We start from the raw sequence: 22762 nt of genomic DNA, 5'->3' as shown, positions 1-22762 counted from the left end.
CGATAACGCTCGCTATTTGCTTTGGTTAAGATGAACCTATTGCCAGGACAAAAATATATGAAATGATACTCTTCAAATCAAACACACCATTGAATCTTGATGGCCATTTTTGTTCCTTTATGGTGTGGGAATTGGAGTTGCAAGAAATTTTGCATTTTAGGACTTTGGCCTTCTTTTTAATCCCAAAAAGAAGGGGGCAAAAGGACAGTATCCTTGAATCCCATGTAATATATCACTAATCAGCACTCTTGTAAGTAATAAAAAGGTATTGAAGTTCACAAAAGAAAAGAAAAGAAAAGAAAAAAAAAAAAAAAAACTTCGCAGTCGAGAATCGAGTATCGCAATCAATCAAGAACAAAACTACTGTTTCCTTCCCCTACCCTTCTTGGTCGGCTGTGCTTCCATCTGCTCTTTTCCAGTAACTTCTGATATATCCACTGTACAAAGAGAGGAGAGACACATGTTCCCTCATCAGAATAATCCAAAGCACATAAGATGCAAAACCAAAAACCAATGATAACTAAGGAACAACCATTACAAATATTTAGAAATTGTTTGCAGGGTACCCAATTTGCAACCTCACATGGAACCTCACCTCAAGAGGGACATCCCTAGGGCACCCCATACAAACAAAAACACCTGGTTGAGGTTCATGCAGCACTCAAAATGAAGTTGTTTCCATTTACAAATCATACATAATAAAATGTTTATTTAAGTTGCATCATCAGATTAGGATTGTTAACAAATTTCATAAAACCATGCGGTCCACGCTAGGGTGATTTTCTTTGAAATGACAAGATGCCATTCTTGCAGAGGGACTGATTGGTTCAATTACCATTAAAAAAAATTGAGGATTAAATTTTCATGTGAAATCACAGAGAGAAGGATACCTTCAGGACCACGGGCCATCAGCGTAAAGAATATGTTGTCGAATTTCTCCATCTTCTTAGCTTCTTGCGCCTGGTCTGTCTTAAACTTGAGACACTAACAAGGAATAAAAAATAATAAGAAAAGATAGGCACACATCCATTTACACTTCCAAACACACGACACCCATGCTGAGAGTGAGTTCATGTGCCAAAAAACTGAGAATTCTCTTGGTGCTGCTTCTACAGTCTTTATCAATCACCCAAGTTCAATACAACTGTAATTGAGCTCTATATTCCCTTTCTTAATGGCCAACTTGGAATCCCAATTTTGTGCATTAACAAACAAAAAATCATATGCCAGAATCCTCTCCTCAAAGTGCAGCTAGAAAAAATTTGTTTAGAAAAAATTTATTTTTGACTATTGGTTAAACTTATTTCAAACAATTTTTTATTCCAACAAATTATTTTAAGTCAAAAAAACTGATTCTGAGAAGCTACTCACCCCTTAGTTCTGATTATCAGCTTCTGCTGTGGACATGTTAACTCACGGTTATACTCTTAGATTTTTTTATTTTTTATTTTTTTTTAAAAATAGAGAAAGGCCCAAATGGACTATAGAATTATTATTAATTTTTATGAGAAATGTAGACAAATAGTAAATAATAAAAAATAAAAGTTAATTGAAAAAATTACTTCACAGTTTATTTAACAAACACTATTCAGCAACTTAAATCTATAATCCAACAATTATATCAAACAGATTAACAGCTTCTGATTAAAGCCATAACCTATAATCTGTTAAACTATGATCTATAATCTATTTTAACAAGTACACCAAACAGGACCATTAACTCTCGATGCGCCTACTGTAGGGGATATTTCATAGAACGTAGTTCAGCCTGTGAATGTGCGCCATGTAATTTTTGGATTCACATTTCTTGTATACGTTGGTTTAAATTATAATTCCACCCATTAGATAAATTATAAATATTTAAAGTTTTTAAAATTATATCACATCCTCATTTATTAATATACTAATTAATATATCAATCGATACATATAACATTATTCACTATAACATATGAGAGTTTTAGAGACCAAATTTTTTGGTCTCTAAAAATAAAAATTTTGCTACAAAAGATATTTAGGGACCAATTTCTATGGTCGTGAGGATAGTTGTTAAAAGGTCACACCAAAAAATCAAAAATAAGGCTTGTAGTGACAAAATTTTGAAAATGTCACTAACAAATACACTTTTAAGGACAAAATAATTTGGTCTCAAAATGATTTATTTTTTGAAACAAAAAATTTGGTCCCAAAAGATAATAATTCATTACTAATGTCTAATTTTCATTGCTCAAAATATAATAACGATACTTTTTGTAACAAAATATATTTGATCTCTATAAAATAATTTCATCTCTAAATTTTAGCCTTTACAATCTTAATTTTTTTAGTGATTGTTTTTGTATGCGTGCACAAGTAGACAACGAAATTTGATGAAGATCCATTGGCACATTTTTCAGTTTCAATAATGCTGGGACCTTAGCACCCCCCACCTCGGGCAGCAAGTGGAAGACAAAATATATATGAAAAATGCTTGGGAGCATTAATTAGTGCTCCCACTAATTAGGTAGCAGTGGGTCTCGCCATTAATGATGTGATGTTTTGGTCTTGGAATTGTATTTTTTTTTTTTTTTTTACTTTTTTAATACATTAGTGATATTAGTGGTGATATTTTTAATAGGATGAATCATTGTTGAATATGTATATATATATATATATAAATCAATCAAAAAAACAGTTGAGGTGGTGGGGTCACTCCACTGGCGTCTAAGGCATATTTCTTTCAGTTTAAAGTTGTGTTTATTTTGTTGTTTCATTGATTGGGCCACTTTTCTGTCGATGATCCAGTTATCTATGAAGAATGAAGTGAATTTAGTTCAACTTGTTCATCTAATAAAGTGATTTATTTATTTCTCTATTTATTTAATTTAGTTCAAACAATGTTTATAAATTAACAAAACAAAAAATTTTGAATGGTCCTTTTCATGATAAGTTATTGGTTAATCTTGAGTATGATCACGCGGTGTTTTAATAGTGTTTTGATTAATAGAGAAGATAAAACTCACAAATTTATATTAAGTGATTAAAAAATATAAAATAATATAATAAATTATAATTAATAAGGAACATGACCATGTGGTGTGTTGAACCAACTAATAATTTCCCCCTTTTCATAGTCATCAGAAAAAAAAAAAAAAAAAAAAAAGGCAAATTATGATTGAGGTCAAATGGCTCGTAATGTTCATAATTTCATGTGAACTAGTGCTTGCCATGCACAATGCACGAGATCAAAGAAATATTAAGGCCTTTTTTGAGAATATAGAGAGAGAAAAAATAAATAAATTATTGATTTATTAACTTATTTAGATAATATTATCTCTTTATTTTTATTTTTTTATACATTTTTTCAAAAAAGTCAAAAAAAAAAAAGGGCTAATAAGCTAACTTTTTACGACTTCTCAAAACAAGCCTAAAACATTTTAAAACAAAACTTTATTTATAAGGATTAGGTTTCTCTCATGTTAGGATTTAAACATGAGAGAACTTGAGGGATCTATGGAATTCACCATAAGTATCATTTCAATAATTCGAGCAATTCACTCTTTAGAACTCGTTTAGTAGTTCAGTAGAACATTAATGCAAAGAATTATTATAATTGGATATCAGTAGCTATACGTTTGAATCAAATCAATATTATAAAAAATTGGTTATTCTTGAAATTATATTTGTTGTCCACTGAGAGAAAAATTATTCATCTTGTTTGGTTTTTATGGATTTTTTGAAAATTGAGTTTTTTTTTTTTTTTTTTTTTTTTTGTGTGTGTGTGTGTGTGTGTTTTTTTTTTTTTGGTAGTAAAAAAAAAGTTAATATTTTAAGTAAATCTTTTAGTTTCTAGATGTATATAACTTAGATGCACCTAAAATATAAAATATTTGTGAAAAAATATTTAAATTTTTTAATAAATACACAATTTTAAAAAATTTATCAAATACAAAAATTTTAATAAATACACAAGAATATAAAAATATACTAAATTTTTGCATTTGATAAATTTTTTAAAGATTTTTTTTTATAAATTATACTTCTTAAGTGTATCTAAGTTAAGTGTATCTAAAAAAAAGTTCTTAAATTATTAAAATTTTGACTAAAAAAATACGTAAAACAAATAATTCAATTTTTTGAAAAGTGAGCTCAATTTTCTGATTGAGGAGAAAGATTTTTTTTTTGGGTTAACGAGTAAATTCTCCAAGCTTGTCCTCCGTTGATTTCGGAATCATCTACCTAATGTCGGTTTAACCAAAGTATGATGAGGGGCAAATCTCGAGTGTGTGTACTGACGCCACAACGTACACACCATTTAAGTGAAAGAGTGCAGCTGTCAGGATTCGACTCCACACTCAAACTCTGGATACGATTCGTCTAGTACTTAGAGAGCCGTTCTAGGACTACTACACCAAACCCCTAGGAGTTGACCCTAAAAAGTATAAAATTTGAAATCTCAAAATTTATACCCCAAAACTTTACCAAAGTGCCACAACCCATGAGTTAGAAAAATTAATGTCTAATTTGATTCTCTTGCCTTCATGCCCTTTGTAATATTTGGAATTCACAACTCCCAATTGAAAATTATTTTTTTCTTAGCAAAATCATAGAAAACACTAATATATATATATATATATATATATAAGGAGAAGGGGTTTCTAACTTACAAGCCTGATGGGAGTTTCAATATCTCAATCTTAATTTCTTAATTTTTTTATTTAAAAAAAAAAATTTCAACACTTATTTAACTTCTCCCAAGCTTTTTTGACTTCTCCCATACACACCCTTTAGAAATAATAATTATCCCCCTTCTCAACTTCTCCTATACCTATTTAATTATTTTGAAAATAATAATTATCCCTTAATTTATGAATTTCAAATGGAAAGACAATAAAAATATTTCATAATCTCTCTATTCTAATTTCTCTCATCGATTTCCAAAAGGAAATATTAAAACTTGCCTTCCTTTTCACTTCCTCAAAAAATCAGATAATATTTCCAAAAAATTAAAAATTAGATATACAAACAAATATAATTAATAAATATGATTTTTATTTATTCAGTTAAAATCTTTCTTTTGCCTCTCAATATCCAATTTTAAATTTTAAAAATCTTTAAATTCTATCTAAACAAATCTTATTTGAAAATATCTCACACTATTATACTTTAAATCAATAAAATTCACGTGTCTATTATATATCTAACTCATATTATAACTTACCGAAATAATAATAATTAAAAACAAATAGAAACCATAGATAAATTAAATTTAAAAAAAAAAATAGAAACCCACAACTCCATATTAAATCATTTGAAGGAAAAAAATAAATAGAAACCACATAAAAATAAAGAAGATAAGAATTTAAATATAAATCTCAAAAAGATATGACAATATCTAAATTTGAATTACGATTTAATAATATAATTTTCTATTTTTTTGATATGTATCTATCAAAATTTTAAATCACTTAATGAGACAAATTAATCAATTTTCAAATATTATTTAAAGAATATGATTAGTCATTCCAACTCCTAAATTTTGTGGGCATTGGCAAAGGAGCTGACAGATTAGGCGGGGCGAGGTCTAAGTTGTTGGGAGTAATATCCTACCACTCTATAAATTTATTTGTTTTTTAATTTTATTTTTTTTCCCTGTATGATTCTCTTTCTCTATTGTTGGTTTAGTTTTGGTTTTGATTTCGGTTTCGGTTTCGGTTTCAATTTTAGTAAGATTTATGTATTTGTTTACAAGTTTACATTGTGGAGAAGAATTATTAATGATGATGGTTGTAATCGAAGTATTTACTTCCATTTTGTGCCAAAGATTTTGATTGGATTTTGTTTTTTTTAATGAAAATCGTAAAATTGAAATAAAAAAAATGGGTATTGAATTTTTTATTTTTTATTGTCATTTTATTTTATAGAAAATGTGAGAATTTATTGGGAATTCAAGATGGTACTATAACATTAGATTTTTGTATAACTAGATAAATTTAAAACTTTTAAATATCATTCAGTGTGTTTGGTTTGAGTTTTCTAGATTAAATTTTTTGAAAACTAAGTTTTTTATTTTCCGTATTTTTTTGCTTTTAGTGAATATTTTTAAAATTTTAAGCATTTTTTTTTCTTTTTTAGAGGCACCTTACTTAGATGTATCTAAAAAGTAAAAAAATTATGAAAAAATGTTTTAAAAAAGTAATAAATACATAAAAATAAAAATAAAAAAGTACTGAATTCTCTTTTTTTTTGGTATTTTTGGTATTTAGTGAATCTTTAAAAAGTTTTTTTCACAAATTTTTTATTTTTTAAATATATTTATGTTAGGCATATCTAAAAAATTTAAAAATTGCTTAAAATATTTAAAAAAATTCAGTAAAAATAAAAACATAAAAACAAAAAACAAAAAACAAAACAAAAACAAGAAAGTAGAATTTTCTGAAAACTAGTTTCAAAAAAATGAAATCAAACAAGCTGATTGTATTTTTATCCTCTTTCTATTCTATTATACCATTGCTACTATTTATTAGTTTGTTAATCATAATTCAATTAATTGAAAATGAAAGCTTAGTATAACTTTTCATATATATTAATTAATTTGTCACCGCTATATTTGTATATAATAGCATAACATATAGGGATAATCTCCAAATATAATTTCTATTTTTTTTTATGTGATTAGAATAGTCCATCTTAAAATAGTATATAGAGAAGTTAGGTGGCTTCTTTTATCCCCAAAAAACTCAATTTTTTTTTTAAACTTTTAATTTTTTAAATTGAAACATCGGTTGATTATGTCCACAAAACAAAATTGATAAACACATATCCAAAAACTACACATTCTTTTTTTCTTTTTCTTTTATTTTTTCTTTTTTTTAATAGGTAGGATATTTACAAATGAAAAATGTTTGACACCTCCAAAAAAATTTCATAATCCGACTTATAATGATGTGAAGTATCAATTTTTATACAAATATGAGAAGAGAATTAATTGAATTATACATTTCAATTAACCACATACTCAAGCTTTCACTATTTCAAGATATTATTTCACTATAATTCCAATTAAGAGAATCTTCAACCCTTAATTTTTTTTTATTGAATTATAATTTGATAAAAATTTAAAAAGATGAAGTGTTGAAAATTATTGTTTTTTTCATCAAAATTGATGGGGAAAAAAATTGGGATAAGAATGAAAATTCTTTTAAAAATTGATAAAAATTTAATGAAAAATTTAAAATAATTCAATTCAAATCAAATCAAATTTTTTATTTAAATTTAAAATCAAATTAGATAAAAAAAAATTAAAAGAAAATGATGAAAGGTAATAAATATTCTAAAACCTTCTTATTCTTAAAAACTAGAAATCCGTATACATATTATATTCATATTGTATTTTTAATTATGAAATTAAAACCAAAAGAAATGTAACTTAAATTATTGGATTAATAACATAAATATCATATCAATTATTGTTAAATATCACTTCACTTCACATTTAATAATAAAATTATATATTTGCCTTAAATATAACTTTTAAATTTGTATATTTTCATAACAAGATGAGGTATATCATAACTCATGTAATCTCATTTAATTAAGTTTAACTTTCTTTCTTTTTTTTAATTACAAATTATTAAAATTACACTAAATAGATTTAGGGAAGTAATACATCTCCTAAAAATTGAGCTGATAAAGAGAACTCTATACACTTGGCAATGAAAACAAAAAAAAAAACCAAAATATCACATGACATGGGCGGCACCACCCTAGAGCTCGACTAGAACTCTTATTTTAGAACTCTAAAACATTTTTGATAAATTGATATATATATATATATATATATTTTTAATTTTTTTAAACTAATAATTTAAAAGATTATAAATATAAAAATTAATTTATAAATTTCATGTATATCACAAGATAAAATATTAAGTTACTTTAATATGCTTATAATATATATTTTTTTAAAATTTATAAAATCCCCTACACGGTTAGCACTAGTTTTATATGATTAGTAAGTCCAATTTCACTACCTAGGGGTGAGCAGCGGATATACCGATCCGCCAAAACCGACCGAACCAAACTGATCCGCCGCATTTTGGACGGATGCGTGATGACGAGCGGACGGTTGCGGATTGATTTTCTCAAATCCGCCAATTTGGCGGACGGATGGCGGATTTGAGATTTTTTGGCCGCAACCGAACCGCCAAACCGCCAAATCGCGAGCACTCCTAGTAATTTATAAGACTTTGTATTTTTAATTTGTTTAAATATTATATTTGTGTTTTTAATTGAAAAAGAGTTTAAATATTCTGTTGAAAAAAAGTTTTCAACTTGAATATATTTTTTGAATTGAAAAAAATAAACGTATTATTCATATATATTTTTTAGTTTTTAAATGTAACTCTAAAAATAATAAATAGAAAATATGATATATGCTGGTTGGTTTTTGTTTTCAAAAACATATGTAGATGTAACAATACAGAGACATTCAATCTCTACTACTGCTCTGTTCATGGTTTTGGTGATTTGAATTGTTATTATATTTTAAGAATCACAGATTGTAATACTTTATGGGGATGAATCATACTGTGATTGTAATATGTGGATGAGGCATGCAGTGATCATGATATTCTAAAATTTCAAACTTTTTTTCTTTGGATAAGGCATACAGTGATTGTAATATTTTTTTAAGTCATTGACTGTAATACTTTCTTTTTCTTTTTTTTCTTTTTTCGTTTGAGGAAGTGCACAAGTTGAATTATGTTGAAAATTTATAAAATTTTAAACCGCCAAACCGATTCGCATCCATCCGCCAAACCGCCAATCCGCTCAATCCACATCCGCTGGATTGGCGGACGGATGCGGATTGATTTTCTTCAATCCGCCAATCTGGCGGACGGATGGCAGATTGGAAGTTCCGTGGCCGCAACCGACCCGCGCCCACCCCTATCACTACCATAGTTTTTCTCTCCACTACCATGCATATTAGTAACTGATTGAGCGCATTTAAAAGTTGGTTATTTAATTGCCTTTTTAATTTTTTAATTATTTTAATTTAATTAAAATAACTACACTTAGAAAGTTGGTTAAATTTTTTTTAGTTAATTTAATAATTATAAAAGAAAAAATAAAATAATTATAACTTAAATGTACCATTTTATTTTATTGAGTTGTATTTGCTGCCATACTTCTCTAAAGTTGCGTTAAACTCATATTATGCACGCCCAACTAAATCTATTTATATTATTCACATTCTTGTATTTAGGATTTGGCTTGTCTCAACGTCTCATTTTAATTTGAGAGAACATTTAGACTTAAGTCTGTTTTGGAATCAATTTCAACGTTCCGAACAGTTCACTTTTTAAGACTCGTTGAATAAAATATTCATATAAAAAATTAGAATGATTGAATATTAACAGCTATATATTTAAATAATATTTATTTTAAAAAATGAACGACAAATATAATTTCAAGAATAACCATCTATTTTTTGTAATATAAATTTGATTTCAACATATAGCTACAATCATCTTAATATTTTACATAAATATTTTATCTAATAAATCGTAAAAAGTAAACTGTTTGGATTATCGAAACGAGACCTATGGTGGGCTCCACGGATATCTCAAGTTCTCTCTTCTTGAGATTACAACATGAGAGAAGCCCAATACAACAAATAAGCATAGCACCAAAACAAAAACAATAAATAAAAATTAAAGAAAAAAAAAAAACTTGTGCAACATTAAAAATGTGATAATGAAATTATGAATAAACTGAACCACTTACACTATCAAACACAACGGTAATGTTAGGGACCCCAGCACCACCTCCTCCCCCCCCACGTGGGGGGCTGCCAATGGCTGAAAAAAAAAAATAATAATAATAATAATTTTTGGACCAATCAGAAGGGACCCCAGCACCCCACTGGGAGTCTCATGCATTTTCCCAGACCTAAGGCCAAGTTTGGCAATCTTAAAAAAAGTCAAAAAGTTACTCAAAAAATTAAAAAATTATCACTATTCACCAAAAGTTAAAAATTACGGCCGCACAACTCCCAATCCTAATTTTCCTCTGCACACTAATTTATACAATTTTTTAATACACATTTTTTTATAAAAAGTCAAAAAGTTAACCCAAACATCCATATTTTTTTCCTCAATTTTTTAGTCCAAAAAGACAAAAAATACACCCCAAACAATCCCTTACAACTAACTCCCATGCAAGAGTTCTACTCAACATTTAATTAAGGCCAAGTTTGGCATCTTTAATAAAAGTCAAAAAGTCACTATCCTATTTAAGTCATATCATCTTATTTAAAGTCTGGTTTGGCATGTTTAAAAAAGGCAAAAAGTCAAAAAATTATTATCTTATTTAAGTCACATCATCTTATTTACGTCGCATCACCTCTCTAACACATCACTTCAAACCCAACCCAAATCCAACCCATATTTCATAAGAAGTCAAAAAATACACTTATTTAGGACATCCCAAACAAAGTCACATCACCTCTCCACCACATCACTTCAAACTCAACCCATATTTCATAAAAAGTCAAAAAATACACTTATTTAGAATATCCCAAACAAAAATCAAACACCTTAAAATCATGTAATGCAGTCAATATATATGTATATATATATATAACCAGTCTTTAGTTGAATCAAGAATACCCAAGCTAGTTATAAGCTAATTTGCCTTCAAAACTTCAATAACACTCGCTATTTGCTTTGGTTAAGATGAACCTATTGCCAGGACAAAAAAAAATGAAATGATACTGTTCAAATCAAACACAGCATTGAATCTTGATGGCCATTTTTTGTTCCTTTATGGTGTGGGAATTGGAGTTGCAAGAAATTTTGCATTTTAGGGCTTTGGCCCTCTTTTTAATCCCAAAAAGAAGGGGGCAAAAGGACAGTATCCTTGAATCCCATGGAATATATCACTAATCAGCACTGTTGTAAGTAATAAAAAGGTATTGAAGTTCAAGAAAAAAAAAAAAAAACAACTAACTTTGCAGTCGAGAATCGAGTATCGAAATCAATCAAGAACAAAACTACTGTTTCCTTCCCCTACCCTTCTTGGTCAGCTGTGCTTCCATCTGCTCTTTTCCGGTAACTTCTGATATATCTACTGCAGAAAGAGAGGAGAGACACATGTTCCCTCATCAGAATAATCCAAAGCACATAAGATGCAAAACCAAAAACCAATGATAACTAAGGAACAACCATTACAAATATATAGAAATTGTTTGCAGGGTACCCAATTTGCAACCTCACATGGAACCTCACCTCAAGAGGGACATCCCTAGGGCATCCCATGGAAACAAAAACACCTGGTTGAGGTTCATGCAGCACTCAAAATGAAGTTGTTTCCATTTACAATCATACATAATATGCTTATTTAAGTTGCATCATTAGATTAGGATTGTTTATAAATTTCATAAAACCATGCAGTTCCATTTTTTACCACGCTAGGGTGATTTTCTTTGAAATGACAAGATGCCATTCTTGCAGAGGGTCTGATTGGTTCAATTACCATTAAAAAAAACTGAGGATTAAATTTTCATGTGAAATCACAGAAAGAAGGATACCTTCAGGACCACGGGCCATCAGCGTAAAGAATATGTTGTTGAGTTTCTCCATCTTCTTAGCTTCTTGCGCCTGGTCTGTCTTAAACTTGAGACACTAACAAGGAATAAAAAATAATAAGAAAAGATAGGCAAACACCCATTTACACTTCCAAACACACACGACACCCATGCTGAGAGTGAGTTCATATGCCAAAAAACTGAGAATTCTCTTGGTGCTGCTTCTACAGTCTTTATCAATCACCCTAGTTCAATAAAACTGTAATTGAGCTCTATATTCCCTTTCTTAATGGCCAACTTGGAATCCCAATTTTGTACATTAACAAACAAAAAATCATATGCCAGAATCCTCTCCTCAAAGTGCAGCTAGAAAAAATTGGTTTAGTGTTCTAGAAGTTAGGCTATCAAATCCCAATGATTTTAACAGTAGCAAATTATTTTAACAAGTCCATCAATCAACTTTAAACCAATTTTTGGCAAGTCACCAACCGAAAAATGCACGGGAAAACACTAACCAGCTTTTTTCCAGTATGACATTGCTCGAATACGCAATCTCCTCTTGGAGATCAATGGCTAACTCCCCCATGTAGTATCTGCAAACTAGCATTCCTCTCTGTTTATTCTAGTCCTTTACATTGCTTTTCTTTTATTTTCTTTTTATGGGTAGGTAGTAATATCCTTAAAACACATATAACCAATGTGAAGACTAATTGAGAAAGTTCACAAAATATAAAATCAAATTAGGGAAAGAACACAAGAACATTGTTTGACCCTATAAAGAATAAAGATTGAACATATATGCCCCAATAAAACTGGTTGTAACACACGAATAAAAGCCCTAATTGCATCCTAGTCAATACAAATACAAACAATTGAAAGATAATTAGTCTATAAAAAAAAAAAGGTCACAAAAACCAAAAAAAAAAGGGAAGACAGTGAATGAGAAATACCTCACGGTTATCAGTGACCTTGAGAACCAATTTACCATCACAATGTCTGTACTTCATCACATAACGCGTCTATATCCCAGTGCAATTGAACAGGGAAAAAAAAAATTGGAAGACAAAATTATTAGTACAAGTAATAAAGAAATATTAGAATTGAATTGAAGTATTCGAAGATGGATCTATCATCAAAAAAAAACTAAAAGATAAAGAGGGGAAAGAAATCTGAGAGGTAGAGGTGAAAGATTACAGATTCGGGACTGGCACGATACAACTGGACAGATCTCTCCACGAAATCGTCCCACGATGTTATATAAACCATTCTCACTCTATATAAAAGTGTATATAGACAGATATACACAGAGAGAGAATCCAAGAATTCGCAGAGGCCGTCGTCGATCTCTTGGGGAGGACTGAGGTTTTCAATTTTCGGGGTTTAGGGATGCGTCTCCGACATTTATGTTTTTTTTTTTTTTTTTTTTTTTTTTTTTTTTGGCAATTACACTTTACCCTTGTGATTTAACTGAAGAACATATTCCGCCATATAATTTAAATTAAAAGGGTTGGATTACCTGCACTAATTAATTAATTAATTAATATATTAATATTAATTATGATATTATTATTGATCCTATTTATTGCATAAATTATAAATATTAAAAATATCTTTAATTATGTTACATTATTAATTAATACATTAATTAGCATACTAATCGGTACATATAACATTATTTAATTTAAATATAAGAAAATATTATGAATTCCAAATAATTTATTTAATTTTTTACTAAACCTGTCACGTAGGTATGAGACCTACAGAAACTCACATGTGTGTGAGTCTCACGCCCATTTAAGAGGTTTGATAAATTATTTTGATAGATTATTTAAGTCCCTATCATCCCTCTTAAAAATATGTACATAACCTCCTTATTGTATAGATAAATGATATGAGTTTTAAATAATCTATTAAATCTTTTACGAAATCCGTCATATGAGACTCATACAAACCCACATATATGTAAACCCTACGCTCATCTAAAAGATTTGATAAATTATTTAAAATCCATTCATCAGGCCTTAAAAACATATACATAACCTCATCACTCTTAAAAATATATACATAACCTCCTTCTTGTATAGATTCAACGGTAAAATCCAACTCTGTTAACAAATTTTATAAAAAGTCTACAATGTCCTTATCTTTTGCTTTAATTTTCTTTTTTATGTCATCGTGAACCAGGCTCTTTTCTCTATCCACTTTTCTATATTTTCTTATATTTTTATCTGTTTGGCAACAAAAACAAAAGCGACTTCTTTTTTTGAATTTTTTTTGCCTTTAGTATTTTTTAAAAATTAAATCAAAATTTTTTACTTTTTTCAGTCTATCTTGTCGAGACAAATCAAAAAAGTATATTTTTTATGAATTTTTTTTAAAAAGAAACACTAAAGACGAAAATAAACCAAAAAAAATACTTATTTTAGCATATTTTTATCTTTTTTGGATTTATTTTGAATTTTTTAAAAATATTTAGTACCTTTGGTTTTAGTTTTCTGAAAATTAAGTTTTTTGTTTTTCGTATTTTCTTGTTTTTAGTGAATATTTTTAAAATTTTAAATAATTTTTTACTTTTTTAGATGCACCTTACTTAGATGTATATAAATAGTAAGATATTTGTGAAAAAATATTTTTAAAATTAATAAATACACAAAAATACAAAAAATATATTGAATTTTTAGAATTTTTTTTGTATTTTTGGTATTTAATGATTTTTTTATAAAAAAATTCATAAATATTATATTTTTTAAGTGTATTTATGTTAGGTGTGTCTAAATTTTTTTAAAAAAATTGCTTAAAATATTAAAAAAATTTCAGTGAAAATAAAAAAAATATAGAGCAAATTACAAACACCCCCCTCGAGGTTTGGTAAAAATACAGATTCCCCCTGAGGTTTGAGAAATTACAAATTGCCCCCTGAATGTCAAATTTTCATAACAAATTAGGGGAACTTAGGAGGGAATCTGTATGAAAATAAAAACCTCGGGGGGCAATTTGTTATGGAAATATAAACCTCAGGGGGTAGGATGAATTTCTCAAACCTCAGGGGAGAATCTATATTTTCACCAAAACTCGAGAGAGGTGTTTGTAATTTGCCCAAAAATATATATGGAAAACGAAAAGGTAAAATATTTTGAAAAGTAAATTCTCAAAACTGAAACCAAATAGAATGATTAATTTTTCGGTTCATCTTATCGAGTTAAATTTAGAAATCTATAACTTATAAAAAAAAATTAACTAAATACGAAAATAAATACCAAAAAAAAACAAAAACAAAAACAAAAATAACAAATGAAAAGTCACTCCCTAAGACACCCTTTTTTCTCATTCTATTCTTCTTATTTCCTTTTTTCCTTAACCCTTATGCAACAGCAGCAGCTGCAGCTGCATGCTCCAGCAGACCACCCACATCTTCTTCCTCCGACAGCATTACAACTACGTTCTATCTTTCTTTCTTTTTTTAAATTTTATTTTATTTTTATGGAAGTAACCATGATTTTCTCGACTGAACTACCTATACATATATATAATTATAAAGATATATGTTGTGAGAATTGAATAATATTTATCTTAAATCAATTTTATAGAATAAAATTAAATGTAAAACAGATTCTGAAAAACTAGGTTTTACAATTCAACAAAACTATATATATATATATATATAACAGAATAAGTAAAAGATGAAAGGGTTCAGAAAAAAGCCTGTGTGATTGTGAGAGGCACGTCAAAGACGCTGTCCTAAAGTCGTTATGCGCTCCCTCCGTGCAGGTTTTAACGATCACAAACGACTCCAAGATACAACCCAAAAACTTTACAGGATCTGATACAATGCACAGTTACACCAGAAGAATTTGCCAAGAATGTATCAATTGCCCAGAAATATGAAATATAAAACACTGTAAAGAGAAGAAGGAGAGAGAGAAAACAGAGTACGTTCTTCTTTCCTGAGTAAGAGTCCTATTTAAATAGGCTTTTTGGTATCTGTTTGTAGGGCTGCTCACGGGTCGGTTTTGGCCGGGTGCGGGTCAAACCCGACCCAACCCGCACTTATGCGGTTGGGGAAAAATGGACCCGCAACCGCCCGCGATGCGGTTCGCGGTTTGTGCGGTTCGGTTTGCGGTTTAGTTTTTTTTTTTTTTTTTTTTTTTTTTTTTTTTTTTTTTTTTTTTACTTACTTAAGCAAATTTGACATTTTTTGTTACTTTCTAAACATTTTTTTTTTTTTTAGAAGAGTTATAAATTAATTTACAAGATATACAAACATGTTAGATAAGATGATATGGAACTATGCTTGAGGATAGTAATTAATCTTCCTCTTTAGCTTGCAAAAACAAACCCTTAAAGTCAAACTAGTAACACTAATTTAAATATGCAAAAACAAACCCTTAAAAGTCAAACTAGTAACACTAATTTTAATAGTGGATTAATCTTCACTGTTTAGTTTTTAATATGCAATAATGTGATAATAGAATGACAATTCAAAATATCATATTTAACTATGTCTACTAGACTAATGGAATATAATGATTTTTTTTTATATATATATAAATAAAAGTCAAACTAGCAACACTAATTTAAATATCATTAGATCATGATAATGTATATAAGTGCCCATATAATAAATTTTACTTTCATCCAAAATGTAAAAATAAAAATAATAATTAGTTATCTCCATCCATCCAAAATGCAAAAAATAATAATAATAACTAGTTATTCTTTCTTTCTTTAAAAAAAAAAAAAAAAAAAAAAAAAAAAAAAAAAAAAAAAAAAGATGCGGGTTGCGGGCGGGTCGGGTTCGACCCGAACCCGATCTTTTGCCAATTTCTTCACCCGCACCCGCCCGCCTACCTACATCGAAACCGCCCAAAGCACTGCGGGTAGGGTAGGGTCGGGCGGTTTGTGCGGGCGGGTGGGTTTGTTGCCCAGCCCTATCTGTTTGGAACAGACACACCTTTTGATTTAAAACCAAAAACAAATTTAAAATTCAAATAAATAAGACTATAAAATGAAATAAATAAATAAATAATAAAATATAATAATAAATAAAAATAATTAAAGTTTTGAAGCTTTTAGGAAATCTCCAACAATCCCCTACAAGATTCAAAACTTTGTAAAACAGTCAAATATATAAATAAATAAAAATAATATGGGCAACTTTAAAACCATACAATGGGTGTAGGTGTTTTTCAAACTTGAACCTCACTTAGTGTTAACAGTTTCATCTGAAAGAATTTTAGTGAACTAGGTCTTGCCTTTTACCAGAATTCAACATGTCACACATATGGTATGATACATAACTGTGGCGCAGGTTAGCACTATTAACAGCCATGTGCTCAATCTTGATTGTCATGAGAGTTTTAGGAAATAGCCCTATTTTCACAGTCGCAACTTCATGACGCTTTCACTTAGGTGAATCCTCCAAAGATAGAAGTGACGGATGTCTATCTTGCGAGAGTTTGCTCGCCTCAGATTCATTTAGAGTAAAAACTCTTCCTTAACCATCACATTTACATCAGCACTAATATCTTAGGAATGAGCAGGAGAATATAAATAATAAGTTTAATAAAGTCTCCTTTAAAGTGCTGGAATACGAGTCACACTATACGGATTATTCCTACCCATTGAACTTCCTTCATGGGATCTCCAATCATAGAAGTTGGGTTACTTCCTTAGTTGACTCCTTATGGGCTGAGACCCATCCCCCTTGATAAATCTAAGACTACACTCTTAGATAAACCTTTTGTTAACTGATCAGCAATATTCTTTTCAGATTTTACAAAATTCAAAGATACAACATTTTTATTCACCATACTTTTTTTAGATTTATACCTCACTTGCATATGCCTATTCATCTTTTTATTAGTATGTGCTTGTCTCACAAGTTCTATTACAGCTCTATTGTCACAATGTATAGAAATAGCAAGTATAGGATTTTTCACAAGTGAAATATCAAAGAGTAAATTTTTAATCCACTCAGCTTCAATACACGTAGTGTCTAAGGCTATAAGTTCTGATTCTATTGTACTTCTAGAGATAACGGTTTGTTTTTAGAACCCCGTGATATTGTTGCTCCACCTAACATAAATATATACCCAGTAGTAGACTTAATATCCAAGTTATCTGTTATCCAATTAGCATCACTATAACCTTCTACCACATTAGGAAAACCACTAAAGCAAAGTGAATAATCTAGAGTTCCTCTTAAATATTTAAAAGCTCTTTCCACAGCAATCCAATGACCTTTACTAGGATTATGAGTATGTCTACTTAATCTCCCAACAGCATAGGCAATATCAGGTCTAATCTTATTAGCAATATAGAGAAGTGATCCAATAATTTGAGAATATCTAAGTTGAGATACAGGTACACCATTATTTTTCTTCAAATTCATGCTAGGATCAAAAGGAGTTGAAACAGGTTTGAGATTATAATAATCAAACTGTTTTAACATTTTCTCTAGGATTCTAGATTGATTCAATGTAATACCTTTGGTTGTTTTCTCTAATTTCATACCCAAAATTATATAAGCTTCTCCTAAATCTTTCATATCAAATTTTGAAGATAAATAAGATTTCACATTTTTAATTCTCTCTAAATTTGTTCCGAATAATAAGATATCATCAACATATAAACACAAAATAATACATTCTCCAGTATCTTCTTTATAGTATACACATCTATCATGTTCATTAATCTTAAAGCCAGATTCTAGAATTATCTTATCAAACTTTTCATGCCACTGTTTAGGAGCTTGCTTAAGTCCATACAAAGATTTAACCAACTTGCAAACTTTATGTTCTTGTCCTTTTACCACAAAACCTTCAGGTTGCTCCATATAAATTTCTTCATCTAAATCTCCATTCAAAAAAGCAGTTTTAATGTCCATTTGATGAATTTCTAAATTATAAATGGATGCTAGAGCAATTAAGATTCTAATGGTTGTGATCCTAGAAACAGGTGAATATGTATCGAAATAATCTATTCCTTTCTTTTGTGAAAATCCCTTGGCTACTAATCTTGCCTTATATTTATCTATACTTCCATCAGGTTTTAATTTCTTCCTAAATATCCATTTGCAACCGATAGCTTTACTCCCAGGAGATAGATTAGTCAACTCCCACGTATTATTTTGAAGAATAGATTCAAACTCACTATTAATGGCTTCCTTCCAAAATGGTGCATCTAAAGATGACATAGCTTCTATAAAAGTATTTGGTTCTCCTTCAGTTAAAAAAGTATAAAAATCATCTCCAAAGATTTTCTCTATTCTAGTTCTCTTACTTCTTCTAGGTTATATATTTAGATGTTCAAAAACACCTCTCAAAGTTAAGATTTTTCTAGAAGTCATCTTCAAATCTATATCTCCAATGCCAAGTATCGGTGCAATTGATCCATTTCCCAAAGTTACACTTCCTCCACTTGATTTCTGAAAAGTTTTAAAATAACCACAATCAAAACACACATGTATATTAGCCCCAGAATCTAACCACCAATCTTGATATTCAAAAGTAGAATTACTTTCAGGATTATACCTAAAAGATGGTCCGGCAATTTCTTCTTTCTCCAAAATCATATTCACTTGAGCATTATGACCTTGATTTCTTTGCTTATTGTTGAACCTTGGTTTATACTCATCAGTCTTCTTAAAAAAACAATCCTTCGCATAATGATTGGTTCTTCCACATACATAGCACAACCTTTTGCCACTCCCTTGCCCCTTAAAATTATTAGCATTGGCTTGGTAGGTGTTATTATGGTGTTTGCCATTTTGACCTCTAAATTTAAACTTAAGGTTGTTCTTGAAAATTTTACCTTTTGGTCGAAAGTTATTCCTTTTGTTGGAACTATTCTTATTCTCATTCTCCACCACATTTACCTTAGGCGTTTTCTCTTTTCCAGTTTCTAGATTTGATCTATGTTTCTCTTCCACCCTAAGTGTATTGATTAATTGAGTTAATGACAGATCTCCTTGTTTGTGCCTAAGATGCTTAGCAAAGTCATTCCAAGATGGAGGTAATTTATCGATAAGACAAGACACTTTAAACTCCTCACTAAAAGTTGTCCCTTTCTTTTCTACTTTTCTAAGTAGTTCTTGAAACTCATGAATTTGGTCTCCTACAAGTATGTCATCTTTCATTTTATAACCATTAAAATTAGAGACAATGAATCTATCAATACCAGCATCTACAGTTCCATATTCGGCCTCTAAGGTTTTCCATAGTTCTTTTGCAGTCGAGGTGGTTGACTGATATACATCATATAAATGGTCAGATAATACACTAAGGATTCTGTTATAACAATGAAATTTGATTTGTTCGGGTGACAACCAAGATCCAACAAAATCCTGATCTTCCATGGCAGACATAAGACCCAACACGGTCAACCAATATCTTGTTTGTTTTTGCCATCTTTCAAAATTGCTACCATTAAATTTTTCAGGCTTCACACTAACTGTTTCTTCTAAATTAGCCATAAAAATAAATTAGTTAAGGTACAAGAGAGTAGACAATTATAAAATCTGTAAGAGACAACAATGAATAAATGAATAACAATCAAAACAATCACAAATGTTATTTAAATTTGTAATTGACAATTAACATCCAACAACTCAAGAATATATATTTATAAAAGATGATAAAGACAAAATCTTGATACAAATTAAACTTGTAATATAAATATTTTATTATTATTTTCCTCTTATTTTAATAGATCTTAAATCATAAAAACATGAAAGAAGCAAATAGCTTTACACAGAATTTCATGCAACAAACAAACAGTTTTTCATACAATAGTTTACATGGATTGCTTTCGGAAAAATATGAGGTTTTGGTGAAAAAAAAAACGAGTCAGCAAATTAAAGAATTAATATTAATGGTATGTTAATGGGACTTTAGGATTAAATAATAAAAGTTAATCAAAACAACAATGTTCATGCCCAGTAAGATTAACAAAAGAACTAAACTATGCAAGTCAATGAAAATAGGGTTTTGTACAGACTGGTAAGAATTGACTATATACAGAACGTAATAATTTTTTTTTAAAAACAAAATATAACGACTTTAGATTGTTGTGGGAATTGAATAATATTTATCTTAAGTCAATTTTATAGAATAGAATTAAATGCAAAACAGATTCTGAAAAACTAGGTTTTACAATTCAACAAAACTATATATATATATATATATATAACAGAATAAGTAAAAGATGAAAGGGTTCAGAAAAAAGCCTGTGTGATTGTGAGTGGCACGTCAAAGACGCTGTCCTAAAGTCGTTATGCGCTCCCTCCGTGCAGGTTTTAACGATCACAAACGACTCCAAGATACAACCCAAAAACTTTACAGGATCTGATACAATGCACAGTTGCACCAGAAGAATTTGCCAAGAATGTATCAATTGCCCAGAAATATGAAATATAAAATACTGTAAAGAGAAGAAGGAGAGAGAGAAAACAGAGTACGTTCTTCTTTCCTAAGTAAGAGTCCTATTTAAATAGGCTCTTTGGTATCTGTTTGGAACAGACACACCTTTTGATTTAAAACCAAAAACAAATTTAAAATTCAAATAAATAAGACTATAAAATGAAATAAATAAATAAATAATAAAATATAATAATAAATAAAAATAATTAAAGTTTTGAAGCTTTTAGGAAATCTCCATCAATATATACATATATAATCCAAAAACCATGGCTCCTCTCCTCTTTCAGTTCACTATCATGAAAACCAACACAAATACATATTCCTACTTATATACTCATTGCATTGTATGCACAGGGAAATCATTACAATGTGTTTAGGGAATATAATAGTGACCATTTGTATCTGACATTGGGTAAAAACATAGTCTTTGACACTGAGCATTAATTAAAAAATGAAAATTTATACTTTGATTGTGGAGAAATTCTATAGTATATTTTATTAAAAAAATGTACGATACATAGCAAAATCAATAACTAAAATTGAGCTACATCATTAAAAGTAACTTACTAAACAGGTCACTTTTTATAGTTATGAGCAGAAATCATGTTTCTTCATAACTATAATCAAATTAATCATAACTTAGTCATAACCACATCTCATAACCAACACTATTTTGGTCATAACTAATATCACATATTTCATAACCACATTTCATAACAAACACCATTTTGTTCATAATTAATATCACATATTTCATAACCATAATCACATATCTCATAACCACATTTCATAACCAACCTCTTTGAGTCATAACCAACATCACATATCTCATAACCATTAGTCACATATCTCATAACTAACACCTTTTTTTTCATAACTAGCATCACATATCTCATAACTAATACCCTTTTGTTCATAACCACACCACTTTGATTATAACCAATATCACATATCTCATAACTATTGATCACTTATCTCATAACTATTACTCACATGAATCATAACCACATCTCATAATCAACTCGTTTGAATCATAACCAACATCACATATCTCATAATCACTAACCACATATCTCATAACTAATAACCCTTTTGCTCATAACCACACCATTTTGATCATAACCAATATCTCATATCTCATAACCACTAACACATATAGCACAACCGAACACCCTTTGACACCACTTTGCTCATAACCAAAATCACATATCTTATAATCACTAATCAAATATCTCATAACCATTACCCACATATATCATAACTACTAATCACATATCTTATAACCACACCACTTTGATCATAACCAACATTACATATCTCATAACCACTAATTATATATCTCATAACGAAACACCCTTTGACTTATAACTACACCACTCTGCTCATAATCAAAGTCACATATCTAATAATCACTAATCATATATCTCATAACATTTACTCACTTATGTAATAACCACATTTCATAACCAACACCATTTGCCTCATAACCAACATCACATATATCATAACCACTAATCACATATCTCATAACCACTACCCACAAATAGGAGTGTAAATTTGGCCCATGAGCTCGCGACACACCCTAAGTCCAGTCGCGCCGTAGGTGGGCCCAACCAGGCTTAAGCCTAAGCCCAACCTAAGACCCTGGGCTATGTGTTCTAGAGCCTGGCCCGACTCTAGTGTGTTATGGAGTGTGACCCATCTCATGAGCTAGACTTGAAATTTTTTTCCCCATCTGGCCCAATCCAACCCCAACGGCTCCCTGTCTCCCTATT

At 29.4% G+C, this 22762-nt stretch overlaps 2 protein-coding genes and 1 long non-coding RNA gene across 6 annotated transcripts; all 3 read right to left on the bottom strand.

Moving 5' to 3' along the window:
* Positions 1-213: 213 nt before the first annotated feature.
* On the bottom strand, positions 214-989 carry LOC145807677 (uncharacterized). Its single transcript, XR_014350955.1, has 2 exons — positions 891-989; positions 214-437 (listed from the first exon to the last, which is right to left on the bottom strand). It is a non-coding gene; the product is annotated as an uncharacterized LOC145807677 (long non-coding RNA).
* Positions 990-10825: 9836 nt separating this feature from the next.
* LOC114321491 (signal recognition particle 9 kDa protein) lies at positions 10826-13083 on the bottom strand. 4 transcript variants are annotated; one of them, XM_028268647.2, is made up of 4 exons: positions 12763-13083; positions 12519-12587; positions 11572-11665; positions 10826-11111 (listed from the first exon to the last, which is right to left on the bottom strand). In XM_028268647.2, exons 1-4 carry the CDS (start codon positions 12832-12834, stop codon positions 11035-11037), a joined length of 312 nt encoding a protein of 103 aa, XP_028124448.1. In that variant the 5' UTR covers positions 12835-13083; the 3' UTR covers positions 10826-11034. The 4 variants fall into 4 exon arrangements, with proteins under 4 accessions (XP_028124448.1, XP_028124449.1, XP_028124450.1 ...); XM_028268648.2 differs by having other exon boundaries at positions 10826-11108; positions 12763-13058; XM_028268649.2 differs by having other exon boundaries at positions 11572-11656; positions 12763-12993.
* A 4501-nt stretch (positions 13084-17584) lies between these two features.
* On the bottom strand, positions 17585-20041 carry LOC145806918 (uncharacterized). Its single transcript, XM_082904772.1, has 3 exons — positions 18886-20041; positions 18214-18789; positions 17585-18108 (listed from the first exon to the last, which is right to left on the bottom strand). The coding sequence occupies exons 1-3, from the start codon at positions 20039-20041 to the stop codon at positions 17585-17587; spliced, it is 2256 nt and encodes a 751-aa protein (XP_082760898.1).
* Between the last annotated feature and the right edge of the window lie 2721 nt (positions 20042-22762).

The sequence above is a fragment of the Camellia sinensis genome, chromosome 14 (genome assembly GCF_055761805.1).
Source record: "Camellia sinensis isolate YWXY chromosome 14, ASM5576180v1, whole genome shotgun sequence".
NCBI lineage: Eukaryota > Viridiplantae > Streptophyta > Magnoliopsida > Ericales > Theaceae > Camellia > Camellia sinensis.
The sequence above is the reverse complement of the archived record's forward strand: the minus strand, read 5'-3'. Positions and strand labels throughout refer to the sequence as shown.

What these genes read in the sequence shown, in the direction of transcription:
- LOC114321491 (XM_028268647.2), bottom strand. Translation starts at nt 12,834, where the DNA reads ATGGTTTATATAACATCGTGGGACGATTTCGTGGAGAGATCTGTCCAG. An exon ending in ATCGTGCCAGTCCCGAATCT is followed by an intron (nt 12,588 to 12,762) that starts GTAATCTTTCAC and finishes ACTGGGATATAG; the next exon opens with ACGCGTTATGTGATGAAGTA. An exon ending in AGGTCACTGATAACCGTGAG is followed by an intron (nt 11,666 to 12,518) that starts GTATTTCTCATT and finishes ATTCCTTGTTAG; the next exon opens with TGTCTCAAGTTTAAGACAGA.
- LOC145806918 (XM_082904772.1), bottom strand. Translation starts at nt 20,041, where the DNA reads ATGGCTAATTTAGAAGAAACAGTTAGTGTGAAGCCTGAAAAATTTAAT. An exon ending in AAAAATCTTAACTTTGAGAG is followed by an intron (nt 18,790 to 18,885) that starts GTGTTTTTGAAC and finishes TTTTAACTGAAG; the next exon opens with GAGAACCAAATACTTTTATA. An exon ending in TAAAGAAGATACTGGAGAAT is followed by an intron (nt 18,109 to 18,213) that starts GTATTATTTTGT and finishes TTGATATGAAAG; the next exon opens with ATTTAGGAGAAGCTTATATA.